Here is a 24,279-nt window from a genome sequence, read left to right as displayed (position 1 = left end):
GCCTCATCATTCTCCCATGGAGCAGCTGGTGGATTTGAACCATTGACACTGGCTTAGCAGCCAAATGCCTTAACCAGAGCTCCTTAACCTCACCCCAGTCCTACTGAATCAGAAACTCTGGGATTAGGCTCTAGCAATCTGTGTTTTAACAAGCTCTCCAAGTAAGTGTGATGCACCTTGATTGTACAGTTTTGCACTCCTACATCATAGTGCCTAAGGCATCTGACTGCTAACCAGAAGGCTGGTGGTTCAAACCCACCAGCCACTCCTCAGAAGGAAGATTAAGCAATCTACTTCCATAGAGATACTGCCTTGGAAAACCAAGGAGGGGTTGCTATGAGTCGAATCAACTCGATGGCAGTGAGCCTATATCAAATATAAAGGGAACTCTGGTGGCCTAGTGCCTAAGGCATTTGACTGCTAACCAGAAGGTTGGTGGTTCAAACTCACCAGCCAGTCCACAGAAGGAAGACTGGTCAATCTGCTTCCATAAAGATTCACTGCCTCAGAAACACAAAGGGAGTTGCTATGAGTCAGAATCAAGTCGACAGAATGAGTTTGGTTTTATATCAAATACAGGTATTTAAAACCTGTAAAGATTTAAATTCTTTAAACAAAAACTGTGCAGTTCCTTGAGTAAATGAAAATTATTACTGCTGGTATAAAATTATAGTTTCAAAACAGGCTTAGCAAAATGAAAAATAGATTTATATATCTATAAAATTATACATGTCTTGAGAAGTGTAAGTAAACACCATATTTGGAAGTCACCAAATGGATGAAATATGTTTGCCAGACAGTGTGCTCTGACCAAGTAGAAATTAATTTCAGAAAGGAGTTGAAACAATAGATCTGATGGAACTTTATCCATAGTATAATATATGTTTTTTTATTCTTTTTAATATTACAGAGTACTGATGCAACAAAGGTTGTCTCTCACCCAATTACAGGAGAAATTCAGGTATGAACATTTTAAAATATCATCATTATACCATCTTTTTTTGACTGGTTGTTCCTCTGGTCTACTAAAATGGTAAACACATAGAACCTGTCTACACTATCAGAACTAGTCTACAACACATGCAAACTATAAAAGATAATATTATTTTATAGAGTAATATTTTAATACAAATATATTTCTAATGAAATTATATACATTGAAATCTACTGACACTTTGGCAGTGTCAATTCATTCTGTGCCTCAGTCATAAATTATTCTTATTGAATACACATTAACGAGAGCAGATTCTCCTAAAAACTTGAAGGTTCCTCTTTGCTCCCTCTTTCCTTCCTCACTAATTGTACAACAGTCACTAACTGAATGCTTCACAGTTACTTTAGAGCTATGTTTTCATAACCACTTTGTAATTTATAAAATCAATTCAAGGGACATAACCAGAAAAAACATAATAAAAATAGAACAGATAACCTGTTTTTCTTTTTTAAAGTTCTCTGTTAGTGATTTTTGTTAGAATACTGTGCCTTAACATAAAATCTATTTCTTACAGTGGATCATAGCCAAAATATGTGTGAAAACGAAAAACTATGCATTAGATGACACAGAAAATACTTTAGGTAGATAAAATAATGTCCCATAAAAGGAAAGAATTAACATATATCATAATAATTTAAAGACAGTAATTTCTACATAAGGGAAAGAAACAGTACATCATCTTCAACCAAATCTAGATGAAATTTTCATGAAAGACTTCACAAAGGATAAGATGTTTGAACTAATTTGAGGATAAGCATACAGAAACACAAGATGTGTTCCTGGAAGAAGAAATGGTACCAGGAAAGTACTGCCAGCACAGAGACATAGATCAGCTTTGCTGCAGTGGAGTATTTCTGTGATGTAAATTGAGACTAAATTAAAAAGAACCACGAACACAAGCCTAGGGATGTTAGCCCCGCATGGTGAATTTCGTTATTGTTATCTTACTTATGTTTTTTCAAAACTTTATTCCAAATGAAACCTTAGGCAGGAACCCATGCTATATACGTGCTAACATTGAAGTTGTTTTGGTTAAGGAATGCTATGGACACTCCTTGTTCTCTCGGAAGTAATTCCTAGTAGCTCTAGGGATTCTCTAAAACGCTGCAGATTAAAATTTGAAAAGCACTCACTTTGGGCAGACTGTAAGCTTTCATTTCAATTGAAAAATTGGTTTGGTTGTCTCACCCGTTAAGTGGACTCTAACACTGGCAGAGAAAGAAGAGAATAAGGGAAAATGTGTCCTTACTTAAAAATTTGGAAGCTGTTTGAAATTGCAATGAAGTTAGCTATGGATTATTTCGTTTTATAGTTCTAGTATGCTATTGTAACATACAAATACTGTAGTTCTAAGCTTTTTCCATTTAACCTCTTCTTTTATGGCACTTTGCTTAATGTCTCACATTGCTTACATGATATTCAGAATGGCTCTGGGCTTTTTTGAATTGAGAAAGGCAATGGAAGATTTATTTTCTGCCAAGAAATGAAACAAGATTGAAAATAAGCTAAAATGAAGAATAATTTTTGTTAAATTTTAAATGAAAATTTGAGTCATCTAAATTACTATTCCATTTTTACTATAGAAATGGGAATCCATTTTGTATGAACTATAAAAAAAAATACTAGCATTTGTTTTTGTACTTAGGGTTTTCCCCCTTCCTTTCTGTTATTTGATAAATAAATATAGCATCAATGGAACTAAGGCTTATTTGAAATGATGCTAAAGAAACTTTCAATTTAGAAGGAGAAAAAATAATTTAATTATGTTGAATTGTGCAGGATTCTCCAAATATTTGCTTCCATTATAAATGTTTGACTATTAGATGACAATTGTGAAACCACCTTTGAGCATCTATGAGGCAATGTCTCTTCTTTCCCCTTCAGCTTCTAAAATTAAAGAACAATATTTTATTATCCAAAACTTTCACTCTATTAAAAAAACAGGCACAGAAAAAGAAGCTGTAGGTTTAACATAAAATGGTATAATGTAGACTGGGATAAAATGGATGCCTTCCTTAATGTTCTGACATTTCAGTATGGACCAGATTTATCCTTAAGTAACATTTTAAAACCACTGCTAATTCTTTGAAGAAATTCAAATGACATTTTCTGATGCATTTATCAATTAGTTGCCTAAGGCACTTGACTGCTAACCAGAAGGCTGGTGGTTCAAACCCACCAGCTAGCTACTCCTCAGAAGGAAGGTTGGGCAATCTACTTCTGTAGTGATACCGCCTCGGAAACCCAAGGTGGGATCGCTATGAGTCGAATCCTACTCCACGGCATATAACAACAACAACAACAATTTTCAAAGTCCTGGTAGTTATATTAATGAGCATTCACAACATTTACTATTTTATTAAGAGTAGAAATTTACTTCAAAATTATAACTATTAATCCCTGTCTTGTTTCCCTTCCAAATGAATTTCAGATAGGCTAGAACTTTCAACGTGAAAAGAATAAACAGTACATTTATTGAGAATTAAAAATGTGTCTGTGAGTTCCCAATTAGATTAGACATTAACTAGTCTGTTCAGTTTCAAGTAAAAAGGAAATGAGGGTTCATGATGCTTATGAGATTTTTTGTTTGTTTGTTTTTAAATAAGATACTGGCAAAATATTGGAAGGTAGTATATTACGTGTCAAAAAAAAAATTAACCGAATATGTTGCTGTCCCCTAAAGCTTCAAATCAACTATGATCTTGGAAATCTCATAATACATATTCTCCAAGCAAGAAACCTTGTCCCTCGAGACAACAATGGTTATTCTGACCCTTTTGTTAAAGTGTACCTTCTTCCAGGGCGAGGGTAAGTAAAGGAGCAATGTCTTCTAAGTATTTTAGACAATAGTCTTTTTCCTATGTGAGAAACAGCATTTCAGTTCTAGAAACTATGACAGTAATGGCTAATGGGAATGACTTTGGAATCATGTAAGGAATTATGTGTGGCAGATTTTTAAGATTTGGTTTACACTCTTACGTTTATTTAGGTGTGAAGCCTATGTTCAAAGGCCCATAAGTTACTGTATATTTTTATAGGACATGTATATTATTCAAAATATTAGTATTCCTTAAAAGGTTTCTATCCTTTGAAAATAACCATATTTTCAAATCAGTGTTTAAAACATAATAAAAAAATAAGTGCATTTTTGAAATGTTGACTTTGGTAAATAAATGAAAAATAGTTCCTTGAATCACCTGTGTGTAATATAAATTGTTTTATATGAAACAACTGCTCTTTGAAGATGTTTGTCACATAACGAATGCAAATTGTTGTGTTCTTGTATAGAAATCAATACTGAAGGACCATTTCAAAACAATTTCAGACCGTACAAATCATTTTACCTTGCTGAAACAATTTATAGTAGCTAAATTAGCACAGTGGGACCATAGTTAATCGATAAATGTAGATATCATTTTAAAAATTATGAGTTGGTAACTTGAAGAGTCTGATTTTTGTTCATTTTTATTTAATTTAGGAAATGACAATTGAATATTACATTTTAACTGGAAATTTTCAAATATAGTACAGAAGTAGAGAGAATAATATAATTACCCACCATGGACCCTTCACTTACCTTCAGTTATCACTATCTATTTCAGTTTTACCCTCACTCACTCCCCTTCTAGATTATTTTGAGGTAAATATCAGCTATTGTAGCATTTTTTGCAAATATTTTAGTATATAGTTTTAAAAGAGGCTGCAATTTTGGAATAATCATAATATAAACATACTAATTTCCAGAATTTTAAATAATTCCTTAAAATTCCAGTTGTCTCATATTTTTTTCTCTCGTTGGTTTGATGACCTAATTGGCATTTATAGAATGTTCTACCCACCAATAGCAAAATACTTATTCTTTTCAAATGAACATGGAATACTGACCAAGATAGACTATGTTCTGAGCCATAAAATAAATCTTAACGAATATAAAAGCATTGAAATCATATATAAAAAAAGTGTTCTCTGACTGTAGTTTGTCAGAAACAAAACAGAATGTATATGTTCCATTAATCTGCTGTTCACTAATTTGTAACCGCAGGCAGATCACCAACTTCTCTAACATTCAGTTTCCTCATTGATATTGAGAGTGCCAATGTAGCAGAGCCGTAATTTTTAGTTTGTCAGGGGAATAAAATTAGAGAACACTTAGAAAATAATTTGAAAATTGCAAGGTTCTATATCAAATTCACTACACAGCCTTTAATTTCATCTTGCCCAATTATTTTGTTTAGAAACACAATTGTTGATATTGTTGCGATAGTTTTATTCTATTGAAAGTTTTGGAAACCATTAATCATTTTATATGGAGATTACCAACAAGCCACATAGCTCAGGAAAGGAGAGTTTCTATTTTATTTTAATTAATTTATATCATTATACAGTTTTAGCTGTAATCTTGCTACATTTTTTTAAACTGACTATGAAACAATAAGTCAGTTTCACTCTGCCTTTGATTTGGGTCATTTGGCTGTCATTATTTAATGACTATGTAATAAGGAAAGAGGAAATCACTGCCAAGGATTTTGACTCCAGTTAGCATTTGTTAATGGATGAATGAAAATGAGATACTGTCATTTATTTTCTATCTTTTCTAATAATATTCTGGAGAGTCATCTTTCATAATATATGGGAACTCCTGTGCTTTATTAAGAAGAGCCTTGGTAGCCAATAGTTAAGCTCTCAGCTTCTAACCAGAAGGTTAGCGGTTCGAACCTACCAGTCAGTCTGTGGAAAAAAGATGTGGCAGTCTTCTTGCCTAAAGATTTACACCTTGGAAACTCTATGGGTCACTTCTACTCTATCCTGGGGTCGTTATGAGTCAAAATCAACTCAACAGCAGTAGGTTTGGGTTTTGAATCCTTCATTAACTACAAGATAACTTGAATAACTGAAAAGGCAAGCAGGTAACATTAACTTAGAAAGTAAGTGCCCTACCTAAAGCCATCCTTACACAATTTGTCAAATAAAACATGCCTGCTGTATAGGATTTGTCCCAAAGACAACCAATATACTACCCTTATTCAATTCCTAGCTTTTTCATTTAATTACTACTAATTATTACAGTGTGCCAGAATTTGGGGTTTATTTTACATGTGAGGTAATTATGTTTCTGTGAGTTGTAGGATTGTTTTATTAGCTCCTCTAAAATTAGAGGATAATAATATAACTTTATTATTATAGTTGATTAGCTCCTCTAATTATTATTCTTATATTTTCTTCCTTATTTCTGTTCCTAACGTTTTTCTTCCTGTGTTTTCTACTTTCCTGTTGTATCCTTCACTCTTGCTCTTGGAATCAATCCAGTCAAGTCATGGTTGTCCAGAATGCAAGGTAGAGTTGCTTATCTTTTAGTGTCAAGCTATACTGTTATGTCTAGAGTTCTACATTTTGTATTTTTATGTACATTCACTTGAACTTCAACTTGGATTGTAACTTTTATTTTTCAGTACCTATTGAATTAGGCTATTAAGTAAATTGGTCTAACCTCAGCATTACTAAATAAGTTTAGAAAGTATATGTAATAGAACATGGAAAAGTAGCAAACCTTAGACATGCAGAAAATATGAATAAGGAAATAATATCACCCTGAAATTAGACATGGTTAAAGTTTTCATTTATAATCTGTCCACTAAAACTCATTTAGCCTCTCATGTGATAATCATGGCTTAAGTTCTTCTAGGCCTTCTATTGCAGATAAAAACATCTAGAGTTATTTTTCAAAAGATGTAGGTGATCTTCTAGATGTCCACTACTAGGTGTGTAGCCCATCTTAAAGACAGTAGGTATCTGGTCTTTTTTCTTCACTTGGACCTTCCACTGAAGTATGCTGTGTCTTGTATCTCCTGCACCACAAAATTATTAGTCTGCATGTAAGTCGGCATACTCTGCCTGCTCTAGTGCATTGGCAGCAACCTGAGAGCACCCTCCTCTGTTTGAAAATACTGGGAGACTGTTCTCTGGTATAGCTCATAACATGTCCTATCACTGCGTTGTCAACTAAGGCAAGTTCTTAACACATAACCAAAAGCCCTCTTTTGCACATCTTTTATTTGCATTATAAGTCAAATGTGTTCTTTAGTTGAGGAGGTGAATCGGGTGCCATCTGTAGCAGTAGGGTGATGAGAATTTTAATCCCACCCAGAATATCAGTGATGCAGCATTTGTTTTTGTATGTGACATTAAAATTTGAAATCTTTACTAATCCTAACAAGCTGTTGCTCAAAAGAGGCCATTTCTAACTTTTAAAGGCATAAATATTTAAATATTTCAGTTAGTCACCACAGCCTTTCTAGTGGCCAGAAATTTCTCCTTTCCTCACAGCCATTTAATTACGGCAAGTAGTGTGACACTGTGATGGGTTCCTTGTTATGACTGGCTCTTTCATCGTGGGTCACCATCCATGTTGCTCAGACTGATATGAAAAATTACTTCTATTTCAAAGAGATAGTGTAATTTTATAACAGACATTATCAATCACGTTATTCCAAACCCTCTTTTTTTCTTTTCTTTATCCAGAGAAACTGGAGGGAAATTATCAGAATGATAGTGATTGCCTACATTTAACTTAGAAGAAAGCATGTTTGGTAAATTTGAATAATAGTTGAAAAAGTATGAGATATCTTGGATTATGATTTAGAAGATCTAAAAGTCACTTCCTCTTTTTATATCTTTAAGAATTGTCAGTGTGCAGGGAATTTCCATGACAAGGTGCTGACACTATCAAAACGTTGTAAATTAGGCTTTGGAAACCATAGAATGAAGTCGTTAAAGACTTGGGTTGGAATTTCAAACCTGCCACTTCACAAGTTACCAGATTTTTCTGGAACTGTTTCTTCTGCTGCTAAACAGGAATAATCCTATCCTCCTTCCCGCAGTTGTATGTGTGTGTGTGTGAAATAAATAGCATAATGTATTGAAAGCGATAAGCATGAAAGTTGTCCCATAATATGCTCTCAATAAATGGCAGCTGCTGTGTCTGGGCTGTAGAATTATACCAAATTATTTGACAACACCATAGGGAAAAATCAAAATACCTTTTCTTTAATAGAAAAATATTATACATCCTTTATTCTTAAAATAAAACAACACAAAAAGTCCTGCTCCCAATAAACTAATAAAATTTTACACTGGTCCAATTTTATTTTTTTTTCTTTTAGTTTCTTCTTCCCACCCTTTGATTAATATAGTCATAAACCCTAAACAGCAATGTCAAGCAAGATGAGGTACAAGAAAGACAAGGAAAAATCCTGAATAATCCATGAAGTCATGGATTATAATTGAGATGACAACAAATATATCTGAAGGATCTCTTTCTGGTTTTCTCTCACCATACCATTTGGCAAAGTGCAAATGTTTCCCTTTTAATAAGTATGAGATTTTGCTTTGATTGAACCTAGTTTTAGCCATCACAATACCTGGAGGCCTAATCTCTACTTTCCTTTCTTTCACACCCTTGTTAGAATATCAAATTATTTCTTCTAAGTCAAATATAAGTGGGTATTTATTTTAAATATAAAATTCAAAAATTATTTTATTTAATAGATTTTAAAGAAAAACAAAAAGGGCAAGCATGTGTTAAAATCCACTCAGCAAACATTTATTTAGCATAGACAATGGGCCAAAGACTATGCTAGGTGCTGGGGTTAGAACTGACAGCACAGCCACAGCCTTGGCCATCTAGGGGCATGGCGACCAATAAAAGAACAAACAATAAACACATCATTGCCCAGATAAATTAGTTTATAAAATGAGTTGTACCATAAGTATGTATGTATATATATAATAAGTCCAGTAAAGGAAAACTAAATAAAAGAATCAAGACCTTAAATGTTTTAGGTGATGCTATGAAAGTTTGATACAAGAAACTGATATATACTATTCCTTCTACAAATTTTTTGTTCAAGATTTTGTTTTCAAAATTGATCTATCTTGATATATATAATTAAATCTCATTCATTTTCACTATTATATACTAATTGAAATACATCATAATGTTCTTATTCATTCTCCTATTGTGTATACTATTGCAAACAATATTGCGGTTAGTGTTCTTGGACAAATTTCTTGTGCAGGTGGGAAATCTTCTCTAGAGTAGAAGTGGAATGAGTAGATAGGAGATTTTCTGGGTAGTTGGGCTCTGGTGGCATAGTGCCTAAGGCATTTGACTGCTAATCAGAAGGCTGGCAGTTCAAACTCACCAGCCATTCCTTGGAAGGAAGGTTGGGCAATCTACTTCCATAATGATACCCCCTCGGAAACCCAAAGAGGGGTCGCTATGAGTCAGATCCGACTTGACGGCAGTGACTTTGGTTGATGGTTTGGGTATATGAACTTGAACTTCACTGAACATTGAAAAATATTGACAAAAGATGTGTGTATACCTCATCATAAGTCTATGAGATTTCCTGTTTCTTTATATCATTGTGTATACATTTCTTTAAAATTAATGTTTGCAATTAATCTTAGATGATTAAATTGTCAAACCCTGCTTTTATTGTTGTACATTCAAGTGTATTGGTTAAAATTGAGAACAGTGCTGTTTAATTCTGTAAATTGAATTGAGTCAACAGTGATTCAAGTTTGAGATATTATGAGCTCAAACACAGTTAATCTTAGTCTTGGCTACGTATTAGATTTACCCTGTAGATTTTAAAAATTCCAATACTCAAATCTACTCCAGACCAATTAAATTGGACTCCTTTGAGACTGAGGATGCTTCATATCCCCAGGTGATCCCAACAGGCAATCAGTGAGAACTCCTGGTCTTGCACAGCATTCGTAGGACAGAGAATAAAGTTAGAGAAGAAAGCACTTGACTATAAGGCCATCTTTGAAAATGAGCAATGAACTGGACTTTGATTTTCAATAGTTTCATTTAGACTGGATGACAATGTTAGGCATTCCAGGAAGTGGCAACACTTGAGATCAGGAGCCTAGTAGAAATTAGTTCTCCCTTTAATTTGGAATAGAATGATAGATCACTAGGGCTAGGATTCAGTCACTTTTAGGCAAAGGCAACTTGTGAGGTCCAGAGCTCCAAACAAGCAAATTGTTGTTCAGGACTCCACTAGACCTAAAGTGTATTCTTGAACCTGATACATAAGTCTAATCAGAAAATCCATTAAAAGATAGCAAGACTTAGAGAAAGGTCTTGTCAGTGTGGCCACCATTGGTTAATAGCAGAAAGTGGTAATCTAATTCCAACCCTATCATTGATATTCTGCCAATCTTGATCAGGATAGGTTCTGGAAATAAATTGGCTTTAAAACACGATGGATTTAAACTTCTGACTTACTTGGAATAAAATAGTAATAAACTCAAATGGGCCAACATTTAATGAATGAGATAGGATTTTAGTTCAAGACACAAGAATTTATATTTAATTAAAAACATCTTACAGACAGATTAAGGAGCTCTGATGGTATAGGTTTAAAGCTTTCAACTGCTAACTGAAAGGTTGGCAGTTCGAACCCACCAGTCATTCCATGGGTGGGAGATGAGGCAGTCTGCTTCCGTAAAGATTTACAGCCTTGGAAACAGCTCTGGGGTGGCTGTGCTCTGTTCTAAGTGTTCACTATGAGTCACAATCAACTCAATGGCAGTGGATTGAGTTTGGGTTTAGAATAGGTAGATTAAATATCATACCTTACTAAGAGTGTCAGGATATGCTTTTAATATAAGGGAAATCTCAGCTATTGCTACAGGTATTCTCTGTCCTTTTTGTCAGACAGTACAACTATTGCATTTTTATATAGAGAAAATTGAGACACCTTCTAGCTTTGCTTACATAATTAGATGTTAAACTATTGAAAAGTAAATACCAAATTATTATTTGTGGGGCAAGAATACTATATGGTATTGATGTTACCATATAGTTCATGTAATTATCTCATGCATTCAGGAAAGAGTAACATTTCTAAAATGACAGTGTGGTTAGTAGAGCACTACAAGATTTTCTTTTAAAAGAAATAATGATAAGGTTAAAAAAAAACAAACTAAACTAAAGGCATCTGGCACATTTTTAAATTGTCTCTGACCAGTCAAATGAAAATAAGGTTTAAGACATAAGGATGAGGAGATGATTGTATAATTATTCGAAACAAAATGTCATCTTGGAAAGTCAGCATGACCTTCAAGTTGAATCTAAAGTCATTAGTTAAGGTGAATAATCAAGACAACTGTTCCTTCTTTTCTTCCAATTCAGTGCTGAGTACAAGAGAAGGACTAAATATGTTCAAAAAAGCCTTAATCCTGAGTGGAATCAAACAGTAATTTATAAAAGTATCTCCATGGAACAGGTATGTAATAATTACTGTCCATGCTAATATAAGAATAGTGCTGGCAAAATTATTGAATAATTGAACTCCATGTATCTTTTACCAAATTTATATATATATATGGCATCAAATATATGGAAGAAATGTATCCAGTGGAAGGCAACAGGTAGAGGTCAAAGAAAAATAAATAAAATAAGAATAGTGGAAAATTTGATTATTTCAGAGTTTCAAATACTTCAAATAGGTCCACATATAGTATAACCTTGGGAAAAATATTTTCCAACTGGCTATATTTTGGCTTTTATAAAGAACTCAAAGAAAAATTAAGAAATTTATTACAGTCATAGCAACATTTTAGGAATTCATTCTTCTCAAATTTGGGGCCTCCTAATAACCTAGCGTTGTGGGGTTAAACTGTGCAGAAGAAACTGGGCATAGAAACGACTCTCATAGTGGGTCACCACACAAACAGGTAACTCTAGGCATAGAAACGACTCTCATAGTGGGCCACCACCACAAACAGGTAACTCTAGGCATAGAAATGACTCTCATAGTGGGCCACCACCACAAACAGGTAACTCTAGGCATAGAAATGACTCCCATAGTGGGTCACCACCACAAACAGGTAACTGTAGGCATAGAAACGACTCTCATAGTGGGTCACTACCACAAACAGGTAACTCTAGGCAGGCGGCATTCATATGCTTCAGAAATTGAGTGTCATAACTTTATGAATAACAGAAAACAATTGACAGTTTAGAAGATTGAATACAGAAGGAAAAGAGTACAGACAGAACAATAAACTATAATCCAAGTAGTTTATCTAAATTACTCTAGATATTTTTATAATCTATGAATTTGATGTTATTTAAATATTATTTATAGATTCTTCTTTCTGTTTTTAAAAATGGATGGAGTGCATCAAGAGCAAAGTAAAGGTTACCAATTTTCTGACAAAATTGTGAAATCGGTTATGTTCAAACATTTGCTTGGATTACAAAAATCATTGAGCATTTATATAATATTTTATATAAACTCAAATAATTTTTTATAAAATTTTAAGTATTTTTTTTACATAAAAGGAAAACGTTAAAGGAAGTAAAAATGAATAGGTCTACTGCATGAATGTGGATTGTGGGTTGTGCCTAAGGCATTTGACTGCTATCCAGAAGGCTGGCAGTTCAAACCCACCAGCCACTCCTCAGAAGAAGGAAGGTTGGGCAATCTACTTCTGTAGCAATACTGCCTCTGAAACCCAAGGAGGTGTCATTGAGTCAGATCTGACTCGATGACAGAGTTTATTTATTTTTTTTTTGGTGCATGAATGTAATGAAAAGTTTATGGTGAAAAAATGAGGGTAATGACATTTTGATTTAAACTGTAGCTCAAGAAGAAAACATTGGAGGTGACAGTCTGGGATTACGATAGATTTTCCTCCAATGACTTCCTTGGTGAGGTGAGCATCTGGTTTTCTTTCCTTTACTGCCATTGCTGCCACTGCAAACCACTGCCTGCTAAAGCTCGAGGCACAGCATGTTTCTGAAGTTGATAAGATAACCATTTATGGGTAATATCCTTTGACTGATAGAATTTATTTTCTGATCTGCTCTTTGAATAGATGGGACAGCAACTCAGGAAATGGCTTTCACTCTGCCACTTTATGTGTAATTATGATGAATTTATAGGAAAAATATTAATTATTTTTAAAATAATATGATAATGGTGACATGAGTCCAAATGATTATGTTAAAGATTTTGGAAAAGTTTGGTGAAAACCATATTATAAAATGAGCTGAATTTTTAAAAATGTATTATTCAGGTTAATTAACTGCTATTAAGGATGCATGCTGAATGAATGATATGATATCTTATATTGTTATTTATGCTTAAGTACCCAAACAAAAATTTCTCAAGATATTTTAAGAAGCAAAACTAAAAGTCGAAGAAAAGAGTAGAAATTATTTTCATGTAAATTCACTAGAATCAAAATACCTAATCATGAAATCTGGTAGAGTTATCAGATCCTATGATTTTTTTTTTCATTTATTGTGTTTCAAAAACATACATTTTGTTTAGTTCTATTTATTTAGAGAATAATTTATGAATGAATGCTAAAAATATTACTATTATTATTATTATCTCTAAAATACAAAACCTAGAAAATATAATCTCATTTTGAAAGAGACTGTATTAAAATTGGTATAGTCTGAGGTGACCTGAGGATTTGTTTGGGACCTATACTTTATACCCCTTTTTTGTTCCTCAAACTAGATCATTTGAGTGTCACCTATAGGCTCAGTCCTGGTCCAGGCACTGAGACTAATGTTGATTATAGGCAGGACTACTGGAGGATGTAGGTTACATCTGACTTAATGTCTCAATTCAAAGTTTTTTAAATCCTTCTAATATTTAGTTTCCTTCTGTGTACATGAACCTAGAGCATATATCCATTGTGCTAGTTTTCACTTAATTTATGTTTTATTAGATCTAAGATGTCAGCAATTGTAAGATGCACCACTGGTTATGAACCTCTACGAAAGAAAAAATGCTACCAATTACATTTTCTTGTCATTAATTGTTAGTCATGTCCCTACTTCAGATGTAAATTAAAGTATGTTTCAAAACAGGAGAAAGAAATAGTAATTGAAAATAATTCTTCTTTATTTTTTCATTCTGTCCCTCTTACAAGTAAAACCAAACATTTTTCAAAGTTAGGGTTAGAATTATCCATATAACAAAAGAAACCTTTACTGTTTCATGGAGAGAGTTACTTGTGATCCTAACTTTTTACATCATCTAACAACTAAATTCATTAATATTCAAAAACAGTGTATACAGTTCAGTTTAACCAAAATTCTTATAAACATCTGATATACACAAGACACTATTCCCAATATGACGAATGATGAAAACATGAAGTCGAAAAACTCAGCATTTTCAGTTTATACTATGTACTTTGGTTGATATCCTTGAGTAAATTTTAGACCATAGGAAAAAAGTAATGAATAATAGCTTAATCCATGAACTCCATTAACGTATCTTGCGCTGTTTTTCAGGTATTGATTGATTTATCTAGCACATCTCACCTCGATAACACTCCTAGGTGGTATCCTCTCAAAGAACAGACTGAAAGCATTGATCATGGCAAGTCCCATTCCAGTCAGAGCACCCAGCAGTCCCCAAAGCCTTCCGTCATCAAAAGCAGAAGCCACGGTATCTTCCCTGACCCATCCAAGGGTAGGAGATATTTCAAGTAGAAAACGTTTTGTCTATTTATTCAATTAAGATCTTTTGTCTATTTAATGTGTTTTGAAATAGTAGACTATATTAGAAAATTTTAAATATAATACCATGCAAAATGATGGATATGGAATCAGAAGAAATGGGCTTTACCATATTTAGATATTTGACTTGGTGATCTCCACCTCTCAACTCTCCATTTTACAACTTGTGAAATGGAGGAGGTTGGGCTTAGGCTGTTTTTCAGCTCTCAAAGTCCACATTGTTGTTGTTGTTGTTGTTAGGTGCTGTCAAGTTGGCTCCAACTCATAGTAACTCTAGTACAACAGAACAAAGCACTGCCTGGTCCTGCGCCAGCCTCATAATCCTTGCTATGCCTGAGCCCATCGTTGCAGCCATTGTGTCAGTCCATCTCATTGAGGACCTTCCCCTTTTTTGCTGACCCTCCACTTTACCAAGCATGATAGCCTTCTCCAGGGAATGGTCCCTCAGACATCATGATCAAAGTAGGTGAGATGAAGTCTGGCCATTCTTGCTTCCAAGGAATATTCCAGCTGTACTTCTTCCAGGACAGATATGTTAGTTCTTTTGGCAGTCCATGGTACTTTCAGTATTCTTCACCAACACCAGAACTCAAAAGCATCAACTCTTCTTTGGTCTTCTTTATTCATTGTCCAGCTTTCACATGCATATGAGGCAATTGAAAATACTATGGTTTGGGTTATCACACCTTAGTCTTCAAAGAGACATCTTTGCTCTTAAGCATTCTGAAGAGGTCTTTTGCAGCAGATTTGCCCAATGCAGTACATTGTCTGATGTCTTGACTACTGCTTCCATTAGTGTTGATTGTGGAACTGAGTAATATGAAATCTTTGGCAACTTCAGTCTTTTCTCCATTTATCGTGATGCTGATTATTGGCCCAGTTTTGAGAATTTTCATTTTCTTTATGTTGAGGTTTAATCTATACTGCAGACTGTAGTCTTTAATCTTCGCCAATAAGTGCCTCTGGCACAGCATCCATTGATTGAAACATGTCTATGGGTATTTTGTCAATTCATGGAGTCTTGTTATTTGCCAATTCCTTCAGTGCAACTTCAATTTCTTCCTTTGATACCATTGATTTTGATCATACTCCACCTCCTAAAATAGATGAACAGTGACCAGTTCTTTTTGGTACAGTGAATCTGTGTATTTCTTCCATCTTCCTGCATCAACCAATATTTTGCCCATAGAATCTTTCGATATTGTAACTCAAGGCTTGAAGTTTTTCTTCAATTCTTGCATCCTGAATAATGCTGAGTGTGTTCTTCCCTTTTGGTTTTCTAACTCTAGCTTTTTGCACATTTCATTATAATAGTTGTCTTTGTCTTGTCAAGTTGCTCTTTGAAATCTTCTGTTCAGCTCTTTTATCTTGTCATTTCTTCCATTTCCTTTAGCTACTCTTTGTTCAAGACCAAGTTTCACATTTACCTGAGGTAGATACACTCTTTGAAGAGAGCAATCATGGGAGAAAGAAGGGCTGTTTATGCACAGGGAGACAGCTCAGGGGGCAGGAGTGCATGGAGGGATGAACACAGGGAAGAGGTAACTATTGGGAGAAAGTCGAAGGGGAGCTGTTGCATGGGGGTAAGTTGTAGTCAATGTCATGAGACAAAGTGTATGTGAACTGCTGTATGGAAAGTGAATTTGCTCTTTAAACTTTCACCTAAATAACAATAAAATAAGATAAAATAAAATAATACTAAAAAAAAAAAAAAGACCAAGTTTCAGAGTCTCTTCTGACATCCATTTTGCTCTTTTCTTCCTTTCCTCTCTTTTTAACAGCCTTTTGCTTTTTCAAACATCAAAAATCATGATGTTCTTGATGTCATCCTACAGTTTGTCTGATTTTCAGTCATTGGTGTTCAATGTGTCAAATCAATTATTTAGATAGTCTCTAAATTCAGGTGTGATGTAATCAAGGTTATATGTTGGCTCTCATGGACTTGTTTCATTGTCTTCAGCTTCAGCTTGAACTTGAATATAAGCAATTGATGGTCTGTTCCACAGTCAGCTCCTGACCTTGTTTTGGCTGAAGATATTGAGCTTCTCCATCGCTTCTTTCCACAGATGTTGTCGATCTGATTCCTGTGTATTCATTCCATCTGGTGAAGTCCACGTGTATAGCTGCCATTTATATTGTTGAAAAAGGGTATTTGAAATGAATAAGCTGTTGGTCTTACAAAATTCTCTTATGTTCTCTTCAATGTCATTTCTATCACCTAGGCCGTAGTTTCCAACTACCAGTGATTCTTCTTTCCTTGCAACTTTTGTGTTCCAATCACCGGTAATAATTTACAGATCTTAATTGCATGTTTGTTCAATTTCAAACTCTGGTAGTGTAGTTTGCTGCTAACTAAAAGGGTTGGTGGTTTGAACCCACCAGCTGTTCCATAGAAGAACAGTGAGGCAGTCTGCTTCCATAGAGATTTCCAGCTTTGGAAACCCTTTGATGTCACTGTGAGTTGTAGTTAACTTGATGACAGTGAGTTTTGAGTTCTTAACTCTTGTTGTTGTTGTTATGTGCCGTCGAGTCGGCCCCGACTCATAGCGACCCCTCCTTGGGTTTCCGAGGCAGTATCACTACAGAAGTAGGATTGCCCAACCTTCCTTCCGAGGAGTGGCTGGTGGGTTTGAACCGCCAGCCTTCTGGTTAGCAGTCAAGTGCTTTAGCCACTATGCTACCAGAGCTCCCAACTCAAGTTAATTCTGTGATTTTTAGCTACAATTATAAAAGTGATAATGAAATCATATATTTGATTTGACAGTACACCCAATGTTCCTATTTGAGCTTTTCCTTTGGGAGATTCATTCTTAACTATCCTACAGTACAACATTAATCCTCCTCCTAAACTGAGTTACTGTCTGTATGGGATAGCCATGTAGCATCTTACCAAGCTATACACAACTATATATTAAAATTAAATATAAAAGTTAGTATTTAATCTGATTATTACTTCCTAGGCTTTTATCAGAAAGTATATCAAAATGAAAAGTATTCTTTGTACATTAGAAGGGAAAGGATCATAAGTGATAAACCATTGACTATTATAAATGCTATAGATTATTTATGAATGGGTTTCATATATAATTTGTGGATTCTACTTAGCCATAAACAACCCTGTCCTGGTTTACATCCTGGAAGAATATAAGTATCAAGAGAATGCGAACTTTTATCTATGACTACCATGCTAGCAAATGTATGGGCTATACATTCTTTAAAATTACCTGAGAGGATGAATCTATAATCTCCATGTAAATATAACTATATTGTATTCATTGTAACATATTTGCATATATTTATGCATATTGTAGCAACTGACATGCCTACATTCAGAAATTCACTTTGTATTTAATTAAAACTCCTCTTGCAGCAGCTTAAGTCTATTTTCTCTTCCTTGGCCCCTACTAGAAGAATTAGCAGAGGTGCTCAGTGAAACCAGAAATTTATATATCCATTTACTTAAAGCTTTTTAGAATATATTCCTCTTTTCAAACTTATCTCTTCTCAAGACTATGGTCCTTTTACATTCCTCTCAGAACTTGTTTCCCAAATGTTTAATCCTATAAGGGATGGTGATCAGTACCATAAAAGACACAGAATTAGCGTAAATCTCAGACAGTTTCAAATTCTTTGTAGACGAGGCTTGACAGGAGGAAGGTTGAAAAAAACGTTGACTCTTATTTTATCCTTTTGTAATCAGACATGCAGGTTCCCACCATTGAGAAATCCCATAGTAGCCCTGGTAGCTCGAAATCATCGTCTGAAGGCCATCTCCGCTCTCATGGACCATCTCGCAGTCAAAGCAAAACCAGCGTCACTCAGACGCACCTGGAAGATGCAGGGGCCGCCATAGCCGCGGCTGAAGCCGCCGTGCAACAACTCCGCATTCAACCAAGTAAAAGACGCAAATAAATTCCTCAGCATGGCAGCTTAATGTTCATCTGTTGCCTTTCTTTCCTGCTGTCCTTCCCTGTTTGCTTTCTCTTTTTGCATCCTCTGCTCACTCTGTTCTCTGTCCTTTTGTCTGTGTAAAGAATATTAATACATAAATACGCTCCCTATTTAGATTTTTTTTTTTTTTTTTTTTACATAGATGGCAATAAAACTGGCTGTTTCTCCTTTGTTTCCACCATCCATCCAACCTGGCTCATAGTGTTTAGTAGTTGTGTCTGTGATGTTTGGAGGCAAAGCAATGTTGTGCATCCTTTCTGTTGAGCTTAAACATCCTTTAGAACGTAGAATTAGAAGCACAGTGGCTGCCAGTGTCCCAGGCATTACACCAAAGCAGCACACGTGAACATTAAGGGCAGATTAGCAAAGAGATTCTAGCATCTGAAGACACACAAAAATCTTAGGAAGATGATTAATACAATCCACAGTCAAGTTCTAGAACCTCGGGGGAAAAGCACTTTTGAACCTATGCGTAAAAACAATAATAAATAATGCATGTGAAGTGTTACAGCTTTCCATGTGCAAAACTTTTTAATCTTGAAAATCTGTGAAGAGAATCATGTTTCTTCTATTCTCAAAAAAAAACATATAATATTAATATATGTGTAACCATATGAGATAAGGGAATGTAACCTCATTAAGGAGCACAATTGGGTCCATTCTGATGGATCATACTTTGTATATGATAAAAGAGTATTTATAGGTTTGTTTCATTTTGTTTTGTTTTTATCCTAATCGTTGAAGATCCTTTGAAAGTCAAGATGTGCTGTCTGGTAGGTGTAAAACAATTAAAGCTAAGCAATCTCTCATTCTAACTGCTGTATTTTCATTTAATTTATAAAATTTGGTCACTTGATGTGTAAAATTTAATGAATGCAGAGATATCACAAACTAGGTGCACTGCTACTTCCAAGAGGCATAGCCAACAGTGAAATAGATACTGTTCTCTCCATCTCCTTAGTCATCATTTCCCAAGAAACAGCCAGTTTTAACCCCCTTTAGTGCTGTGCATGTGGTGTCCTTTTGGCATTTGAAAACACAACTTCTTTAACTAGAGCAAAAGAACACTTCTGTTTGCATGATTACCATTGAAGCTGATTCCATCTGAGGATACATACTCTGGGTTTCCATTTCACCCACACTGCCACAGCAGCACATAAAAGCGGTCAGTCTAATCATGCCAGGAAGCAGCACAGACACAGCATAGCAGGAGTCCTCCCCATTCAAAGAACTCAGTCTGATAATCTGCCTCCACCAGCCAATGGCAACCAAGACCAAAGCCAGCTAGCCCTCAGGAAGGTGATGTCTGATGGACCAGTCAAGCCAGAAGGAGGTGAGCAGAAAGGCGCTATTCAAAGCACACAACAAGAACATCCCCAGATTTAAAGCCCTCATCTTTTCATTTTTAGAGGTTTTCTGATAAAACATGTTTATTCACTTTTTAAATGTGCTTTTGTGGGCATGGCATTTCAAGATCTCATCATCACCGTGTAAGTCCCAAGATTAGTCCTTTAAAATATTTATGACAGTGATTTGTACTTTTCTATGCACTGGGCATCTTTTGACTTTTGTTGAGAAATAGATTAACAGTATTCATATTGCAGAATGGAATGCATGCTACTAACCTAATCTGTTCAAGCATGACTATAAATATGTTGCATTGTGATGATAAAAAGTTTAAATTGCTCACAATTTGAGTTAGCATACCAGTTGGAATATAGATCAGTTTTTGTTGCATACGTATTATTTCAAGTGTATATTTTTTTTAATTCAGTGGATTTTGGAAACTCTTAGAGGAAAGTAAAGGAAAAATTGTTAACACACCCACTCACCTTTACATGGTGAAGGTTCTCTCTTTATCCTACAAGCAGACATTTTCCACTGGTGTTTCCATAGCTGTTAAGTGTATCAGATGTGTTGGGCATGTGAATATTCAAGTGCCTGTGTAATAAATAAAGTATCTTTATTTCATTCATAAACTACTGGGTTCTGAGCCATTGTTATATGATATAGCTTAAATGAGTGTGTCAGTTTTTGTTTTCTCATTTAATTCCTTGCAATTTAGAGTATTTATAGTTACTGTTCCATTGCTAGGGAGAGTTGTAATGTTAGAACATTGGGGAGCAGAACAAAGTTCCATGTCAGAAACACTTGAAGATAGATGGTAAATTATTAGGAAATAAAAATATAAGCTTACATAAAAATGTAAAGAAATGATTGAGGTGGGCAACTTAAGGAGGTGCTTGCACTGCTTCCCTCTCACACATTTGACCTACTTCACAATCTCCTCGGGTTCCTGGATAAGAGAAGATAAATCCCATGAGCCCTGGCTGTGGAGATGCAGCTAAACATGATTCCGCAGCAATAATCAAAAACAGAGGAGTAAGCTTCTATCTCTCCCAACGTTCATGTGCCGTATAAAGTACTCTCCAGGAAAGAGTGGCAATGGCACTCTTGAGAAGAATCAAACCAGAGTGATTATAAAATTATCACCACCTTTAATTCAAAAGCATATGTAAGAATAAATGGTTTAAAAAACAGGGTGGTAGTGTTTGCTCCCTTAAGTCCCTTGCACTTCTGAAACACTTGATTTTATTCTATATTTGCCACAAAATTAAAATTAAGCCCTGTACCACACCCCATTGCATTTCTATCCAGAAAATTTTAAAGTTCAATATATACTTCTCTCAGTTAATTGGATATTTTTAATTGTTTCTTGAATTAACCAGGCAATTAAAGAAATAGTTTTAAAATGAAGATAGTGATGAATGTGTTCATTCAACCTAAATTATAGATGATCATGGAAGCACTTTCCCCTTTACTAGTTAGTTTACTAATAGTTTCCAAAAATACTTAAAATTCCACCTCTCACCTTTTCTGTCATCAAAGAATTTCAGTTGATTTCTTAATTTTATTCATTTCCTTAATTGAAATATTCTGTAATTATAAATGTCACCATGTCAAAATCTTCCTTTAGTTCACACTCTGTTTTTAATTATCATGATTTTTGAGCATTACTATAAAATCTAAGGAGTTCTCATGGCACAATAGTGAAGCTGCCAACTGAAAGGTCAGTAATTTGAACCCACCATCTGCTCCGTGAGAGAAAAGGTCTGGCTATCTGCTCCATAAAGATTTAAGAAACCAAGTGGGGCAGTGCTGCTCTGTCAGGTGGTGTCACTGTAAGTCAGAATCGACCCAAAGGCACAAAGCAATAAAGAAAATATTTTTGCGTGTTTTTATTCTAGATGAAGTTCTTTCTTAGAATTTGTATCAAAATGTTATAAATGACTTTCTCTGAAGAATACTTTAATTGGCTTTTGGAGATATATAAAAGTATCTTTGATGTTGATTCTTGGAATCATTCTTTATTGAAATCACAATGAAAAGGAAAACTAGATAATATAACATGCTTTCTTATTTAAATTTGTTATAATAGATGACAAATAAAATGCCATCTTTTTCCATAATATAAATATTTCCCAGTTACTGTAGATCTACCAAGAATATAATTCAACCATGCATGTTGGCAAAAAACTTAATAGTGAACATGCTATAGAATTAAATTGATATAAAAGGAATACTTTGTCTATAGCTTAGAGAGGAAAGCTGGTAAAAGATATAAACATATAAAGATCAGCAAGTTCCTATTCACTAACTTCAGAGGTGTTAATAATTTTAAGTGTTTAGATACAAGTTTTCCATTTAAAACCTCAAAATAAATTTCATATAATCCATCTGCCTTTTGAAAATAATACCTTGCATTTGAACAGTTCTTCATATTGTACAGAGTGTTTTGTCATCCATTTTCTCATTTTATCACACCGAGTGGATGAGGTAGTTATTGCAAAAATACATTCTTATACCTGTTTATGGATAGCCATCTGAGTCAGAAGGGTAAGATGACTGATAGAGGAACATGCAACTAAAAATTTTCACAACCATCAATATAACCATTGTCTTGTGACTCCTTGACCTATTTTTTTTTTTTTTTTTTTTTGGAAATACATTGGCTCCTTTGAAATCAAACTCTGATTCCAATAAAAACAATGGGCATTTATTTATTTTTCTTTATCATTCATGTCCTTACACACATGATCAGTGGTGGCTAGAAATGAAAACATAATACCATGTAGAGTTGCTGGATTCTCTCTCCTTTCTGACAGCTGGTAATTAACCTGCCACAAACCGACAAAGGGAAACCTTCCCAGTGCACAAGCCCAATGTAGCAGGAAGTAGGGCCGATAGAGGAAAGTGTACGTCTGTATGCGTTCCCATCAAGGGGGACAAAATTGCCTCAAAAGAGCTATTCAGACATTTTTGTAAGCTTTTCAGCAGATTTCTACTTGGACCAGCATAAAATATGGGTCAGGTGAGAATTATGAAGCTAGCTAAAAGTCACTTTTTTTACTCCCTCTGGGGTTTAGTTGCATGCTAGGGAATCTGAAGGGAAAGATTAGACAGATTGTGCCACCTCATCCTGATATCGAAACAACTCTGTTTGTGCTTAGAAATCCCTGGAAATTTTTGATTGAACACAGGCCCTGCCCTTCCAGAAGGTAATACCACCAGGGAAAAAAAGACATTTTAGAAAGTAAATGTTTAGGGAAAACCATACCAAAACCAAAATTATTTGAAGCATTCTTAAAACCCTGAAGATTAAGTTAATTGACATTGAATATACTAAATAAATGTTAAGTACATTTTGAAAAATTCTGAGCTTTTCTTTTTTTTCTTGATGCTAAGATTTTAGATGTCGGTTTTAAATTTAGAAACAGGTACTATAGAACAGATTGAAATATCCCTGCACCTTGGGCAAAAATAAAAGAGTAGTTGGGGAGGTTGGGTGAAAAAAAATGAATCAAAAAATGAGTTCTATGAGGCAATCATGGCCGTGGCATGCCCAGATTGTAGGAGAAAAGCCTGCAGTTACTGCCACAGACCACTGCTGGACACTCCACTTTCAGTAAGGCTCGTTTGCGGCACCTGTCAGAGAAGAGCTTCATACCATGTGTTGTTTTGATGAACTCTTGCTAAGCCTTCTTCACTCTGGGAGCTGCTCTCTTGGGCGAGTGGTAGTGGGTGGCTGGGTTGGGTAAGTGGGTGGGCAGTGGAAGCAAGGGTTACAAAAAGTAGCTGATGAGTGTCCCATCATTTCTGACCAGAAGTGAATGTTCACTCTCGTCAGAAGCAATCTAGCATTCTCTGTTTCTGAAAAGGGCAGGGTCCATAAAAGAAATCAGAGTGAGTTCATTTGGAGGTGAAGTCTTCTATAAGGTTATGTTGAAGAGGTTAATAAAAACAGATTTTACTTTCTTCATTTAATGTGTTTGTGCAGGGAAAAAAAGATGAAAAATTTTTTTTTTAAACTTAGGATAGTTTAAAACAAAAAGAAAATTGGAGCAGTAATGATGTGGCGACGGCAAACCTCCAGCCAAATAGGAGAGAATCAAATTGGATAATTTCACTGTTCAAAAGCTCTATGCCTATTTCTGTGAGAGCAACGGTTTCCTTTCTTTGTTGTCTGTGATTATAATTCTTTTCTTCAGTTTTATTATGTAAGTCCCCATATTTCTTAGAATAATTGCTTATTCATTTTCAAATATTTCTTTAGCCCTTTAACATTGATTGCCAGAAGTATCTCTGCTATACATATATTGTCACTGTCAGAAAATGTATCGCTCTGACTATGTAACTCTGTCTCTTGCTTATTGACTTTCATTTCTGAAGGTGAATCCACTGACCTATCATCAACGGGTATTTTTTTTTA

The 24,279-nt window shown here is 34.8% G+C and overlaps 1 protein-coding gene across 1 annotated transcript in view; it reads left to right on the top strand.

Moving 5' to 3' along the window:
- PCLO (piccolo presynaptic cytomatrix protein) overlaps positions 1-24,279 on the top strand; it is a 529,144-nt gene that overhangs the window by 449,528 nt on the left and 55,337 nt on the right. The window contains exons 14-20 of the mRNA XM_007944901.1: positions 911-961; positions 3,678-3,802; positions 6,302-6,328; positions 11,202-11,295; positions 12,659-12,730; positions 14,331-14,511; positions 18,259-18,453. Coding sequence (XP_007943092.1) covers positions 911-961; positions 3,678-3,802; positions 6,302-6,328; positions 11,202-11,295; positions 12,659-12,730; positions 14,331-14,511; positions 18,259-18,453 — 745 coding nt within the window. The remainder of the gene's footprint in view (positions 1-910; positions 962-3,677; positions 3,803-6,301; positions 6,329-11,201; positions 11,296-12,658; positions 12,731-14,330; positions 14,512-18,258; positions 18,454-24,279) is intronic.

This window comes from Orycteropus afer, unplaced genomic scaffold, assembly GCF_000298275.1.
Source record: "Orycteropus afer afer isolate SDZICR_OR568_19922 unplaced genomic scaffold, OryAfe1.0 scaffold00007, whole genome shotgun sequence".
Lineage (NCBI taxonomy): Eukaryota > Metazoa > Chordata > Mammalia > Tubulidentata > Orycteropodidae > Orycteropus > Orycteropus afer.
Note: the sequence above shows the minus strand (reverse complement) of the source record. Positions and strands in the feature narration are given on the sequence as shown.